Source organism: Oratosquilla oratoria, chromosome 7 (genome assembly GCF_046742065.1).
Source record: "Oratosquilla oratoria isolate Oo_2021 chromosome 7, ASM4674206v1, whole genome shotgun sequence".
NCBI classification, from domain to species: domain Eukaryota; kingdom Metazoa; phylum Arthropoda; class Malacostraca; order Stomatopoda; family Squillidae; genus Oratosquilla; species Oratosquilla oratoria.
Genome location: NC_134783.1, coordinates 71,169,392 through 71,174,391, shown reverse-complemented (window position 1 = coordinate 71,174,391; position 5,000 = coordinate 71,169,392). Strand labels below are relative to the sequence as shown.

At 38.8% G+C, this 5,000-nt stretch overlaps 1 protein-coding gene across 1 annotated transcript in view; it reads right to left on the bottom strand.

Annotated features, from left to right (window-relative positions):
* Window positions 1-1,067: 1,067 nt before the first annotated feature.
* LOC143026856 (uncharacterized) overlaps window positions 1,068-5,000 on the bottom strand; it is a 5,504-nt gene continuing 1,571 nt past the window's right edge. Inside the window, exons 2-3 of the mRNA XM_076187636.1 lie at window positions 3,757-5,000; window positions 1,068-1,101 (exon numbers count right to left, since the gene is read on the bottom strand). The exon at window positions 3,757-5,000 is cut by the window's right edge and continues 41 nt beyond it. Of these exons, the coding sequence (XP_076043751.1) occupies window positions 1,068-1,101; window positions 3,757-5,000 (1,278 nt within the window). The remainder of the gene's footprint in view (window positions 1,102-3,756) is intronic.

The following is a 5,000-nucleotide window of genomic DNA, read 5'->3' as shown; positions in this document are numbered from 1 at the left end:
GATTGTCACTTGCCCTAACTATGTGAATATCAAATCTAAGCATGATAACTGCTAACTCTGTTAGGCTTCTCTTGTCGAAGAACTTAAGTGAAATCAAGTTACGCATTTGATACTTGTATGGGGTAGGAGCTGCATAAGGCATGATAAAAAGGAAAATATGCAAAAGAAATTAATGACAATACTCTTTTAGACGCCATGTGAATTGATTTGATTAGGCGAAGAGTTAAAAATGTAGCGCGATATTTACGCATGAAGACTTTGCATTGTTGCATCTGAATTAAAAACTAGTTTCATTAGATAAGTTGATATACATTTTTCTAAACCCATGAATAATGAATTTCATTGTGATTTAAAAATGACAGATTTTTTGTGACGCGAGTGTTGGAAATTGCTTATGGAATGTCTGTCAAAACACTTTCAAAGTTGTATCTATTCTTGGAATTTAATTTGGCCTGAATTAATCACTTTGTGGTCACTCCACAACCTCACCATCCCGCTTTCGCTTAATGGGAAGTGAGAAACCCCACGTAAGGCAAAACCCGGTCAATTGCGGCGAGCCGCTGCTTCATCCAGGCTGATGATGGGTCTCCTCACCAGGCCAAGGCTGTCGGGAACGAATGCTACATAGCCCACAACGGGTCCCGAGAATCGAACTCACGATTACTTGCTTATGAGTTCGTCATGGTATCTACTGAGTTACCGCATGGCCCAGTTTATGATCACTGACACGAGTAACTTAATCTAGAAGTAACCCGAATCCAGAGAGAATTTCTTAATATTTAATAAAAATTGCTTGGTGTCAGGATAAAAAAGAATAAATATCTGCTACATAGCCCACAACGGGTCCCGAGAATCGAGCTCACGATTACTTGCTTATGAGTTCGTCACAGTGTTTAATGACTTACCGCATGGCCCAGTGTATGATCACTGACACGAGTAATTTAATCTAGAAATAACCCGAATTCAGAGAGAATTTCTTAATGTTGAATAAAAATTGCTTGGTGTCAGGATAAAAAAGAATAAATATCTGAAAAAATACCGCAAATTTCAGAAAAAAAGGACCGTCTCTAATTGGAAGAAGACGGCGTGGAGGCTGATAATCTAAACAATATAATAAAAATATAGTAAGTCTGTTCAACTTACATAGTTTCACAAATAGTGTTAATAGTGACATGCCAATTATCCTAAGCGGTTTTTAAAGCATACATATTGCGAGAGCTGATAAAAGCAATTGTATCGTCATCCTCAACAAATTTCATTATATTGAAAAAAAAATGGCAACATAACTAGAGGATGAGAAAACCTATACAAAGCTCAGTAAGCATCCTCTAGAGTCCATAAACAGTGATTTTAATCGTCGTATAAAAAAGCTAGTAAAAGGACATGACCATCAATTAAAAAAAATTTCTACCATGTCTCCTTTGCCATATATGTATGGGTTGATTAAAAGTCATAAGCCTGGTCATCCTGTTAGACCCACCATTAGTTCTACAGGGTCCATCACTTACAAACTTTCAAAATGGCTTGTTTCTATTTTGAGCCCTTTAGTAAGTACCATTTCCGATTCACATGTCAATAATAACATACATCTCATCAGTATGCTCAATGAACTAGACATTAACTATGATCTTAGACTAGTTAGTTATTATATTAATTTTCTCTTTACTCATGTTCCGGGTTTGGATTTATTATTGTACCTTGAAGAAGAACTATCTAAACATGATATGCCATTACCTCCCAAATCCATAATTTAATTGATTAAGTTGTGTATAGTTAATGTAAAATTTGTTTTTATGATAAATACTATGTTAAAAAATCGGACAAACTGGTAAAAATATACAGACAAGGATTAACCAACACAAACACAGCGTGAGAAGTTGGGTAAATGTCCAGTGGTATTTTTGTCAAAGTGAGGGACCATAATAATTCAACTGACTGGAATAATGGAAATAAAATAACGTCTTGTAAATCCCTTATTGAAAGGAGCATTATCGAATCAACCCACATGAAACACACTTTAACCAAAACATTAATCTAAATTTATTTACATACAGGTTTGATCATTTCATTTCAAAGAAATTTGTCGGATGTTATTCTTCCAGGGCTATGTAACATTTTGTACAACTTGAAAATTTTAACCTGAGTACACTCTTGTGTGTAATTCTCTGAGGTTCGTGTGATTTAACTTTCCATGTTTCTTACATTGACTTTATCTTTGTAGTATATACATATATCTCTGTATCTCCCCTATTGTATTCCTTGAAGATGTCTTAAATAGACGAAAATGTTAAGACTGCGTTTCTCATTTACAGTGTTTTTTCTTCAAAATAATTTACATGTATATATATATATATATGTCTTGTTAAAGACCAATGCTAATTCAGTTTCAACTATCTTCTTAGTTGTTTTTTCCATTCTTCTTATATGTTTCTTATAGTCCAGGGGTAGATTAAACACAAGTCTACCGAGATCCATGGTATATTGACACTAATTATACAATCGCAAGCTTTCGGTTGTTACATACAACCATCTTCAGGCAGATAAAATGACAGGAAAAGTTCATGTCAATTATGCTAAGGAGTTACAAAATGACAAGGCTTTATGGTTCCAGTGAGATGGAATTAGGAGAGGTTCGGGTCAGATCATAATGACTGCGGGGGTGGGAAGCTGGACGGTGAGGTGGAATTGGGAGAGGTTCGAGTCAGATTATGACTGGGGGGGGGGGAACTGGACAAGGTGTCCGTTGATGTTATATGTCATATTGTCGAGGGAAATTTTGTCCTGGTGTGACGGATTCTTTGTTTAAGAGTAAGGTGCCTAATGTGTTTGTTTGTATGTTGATGATTGGTGTGTGTTGTGAAATGTAGACTTTCTCCAGGATGTGTAGTTTTTTGTGATTGTTACAGTGTTTGAGTATTTTGGTATTGTTAACTAGGTCTTGTCTTGTTGGATTTCTGTTGTGATATTGAGTCATATGTTTCCGTATGCTACCATCGCGGGCATGCATTGTGAGCCTTCGGCTAAGTGAAGTAGTGGTAACACCAATATAATTCATGTTAGGCAGAAGTTTGCAACCTTCTTCGGAGCAGGAGTATTGGTATACCACATTCGCTTGCTTTAGGGTGTTGTTATCTTTTGTCTGGTTATTCTTCATGAACAGGCTAGAGACCTTTTGTGTTTTTGTAGTATATAATTATGGCTAATTTTTCTTGTGGGTTGATACATGTGACATTCCTTGTGATGATTTCTTTTAAGACCCGTTCGTCAGTTTTATATGCGGGTGTCATTTGATTCTTAAAGAAAATTTTGTGTATAGTCTGTGTGGGTTTTTGTTCCTGTTGAGTTTGGGTACGTGTCAGAAAGAGGTTGATTTCTTTGTCTATGATAGTGTTTGAGTAATTGTTGTTGATGAGTATCTGTTTCAGTCTCAAGAGTTCTGTGTGAAGTAAGTCCCAAGAAGAACAGTTACGAAAGGCACGTCTTAAATATGCTCGAATGACGCTCAGCTTATACCTATCGGGGCATTCACTGTCGGCATTCATGCATCGTCCAATGTCTGTGTCCTTCCTGTATACTTTAGTTTCATGTCGGTCATTTCGGGAATTGACAAGGACGTCGAGGAAGGGGATTTTGTGATGTAGGTTAAGCTCATATGTGAAGTTCAGGACTGAGGAAGATTCCATGGCTTGTTGGAGATCTCTTAGGTGGGATTTGTTCCTAATTTCCACGAAAATGTCGTCAACATATCTGCAGTACAGGTGTGGTCTTATGTCAGGGTTTTGAAGTACTGAGTTTTCCAGGTTGCACATGTAAAATTCTGCAAAGGTACAACCTAACGGTGAACCCATTGCAACGCCTTCTATTTGGTAAAAGAGATGTCCTGTTGGGCTCTTAAAAGGGGCTTCGGTCGTGCAAGCAATGAGTAACTGCTTCAAGATATTCTCAGGAATTTTAGGAGGGGGCAGTTGGGGGTGGTGGTAAACATTATCCATAATGATGTTTATCGTGGGAAGGATTGGACCGTGGGAAAATAAGGACTGTACATCGAGCGATGGCATGATTCCTTGGGGGTTTGTACTGTGAAGGATGTCTAAAAACTCATCGATAGATCTTAACGAGTATTTCTTGGGTATATAGGGTGTGATGATGCCGTTGATTTGCTTGGCCAGACGGTACGTAGGGGTGGTGACCTGTGAGATGATAGGTCGGAGAGGGGCGTCAGGTTTATGCGTCTTGACATTACCGTAGATGTAGCCTGGGGAATATTCACCGATGATGGGGGGGATATGTAGATGGTCTATTGCTGCGTTGTTAGCTGTGATTAGTTTGTTAACCTTTACCTTGAGTTTGCTGGTGGGGTCGCTGGAGATCTTCTTGAATTTTGTGGTGTCGGAAAGTATGAGGTTAAGCTTGGAAAGGTAGTCTTCTTTGTTCAGTAATACGTATATTGAGGACTTATCTGCTCGCCGAACTGTGATGTCTGGGTTGTTACGCAAGTCGACGGCTGCTTGTTTGAGTTCCGGTGAAAGGAGGGAACTACCTTTGTGGCTGCGTCTTTTCGTAGTCTCCGCTAACAGTTGAGGTCTTAGGTCTGGAGAAACTAAAACTTTACCTTCTGTCTCGAGGGTAAGAAGAGACTGGAGAAGGAGCTCTGTTTCCGCAACCTTATCCACTCTGTCGAACTTAGGTTGCAGGTGACAGTTGAGACCTAGGTTGAGGAGTTCTTTTTGGGCTTCTGTTAGAGAAAAATTGGAAAGGTTGAGAAACCCTTCTGAGGGTTGGGGAAGGACGAGGGGGCCTCCATATAGGTGGCTCAGCTTCTTGATGGTCTTACTTCTCTGAATGTGAGTGCAGCGTTGTTGGATGTTGTTTAATGTGGTCGTAATTTCTTGTTGCACTTCAGGAGCTAGAACAAAGCCTTCAAATTGTTCTTTCAGTTGATTAAGTTGGTGCTGCTGGTTTCTTAGGAGTTCAGATTTTTGGTTGATTTGCCGTTGGAT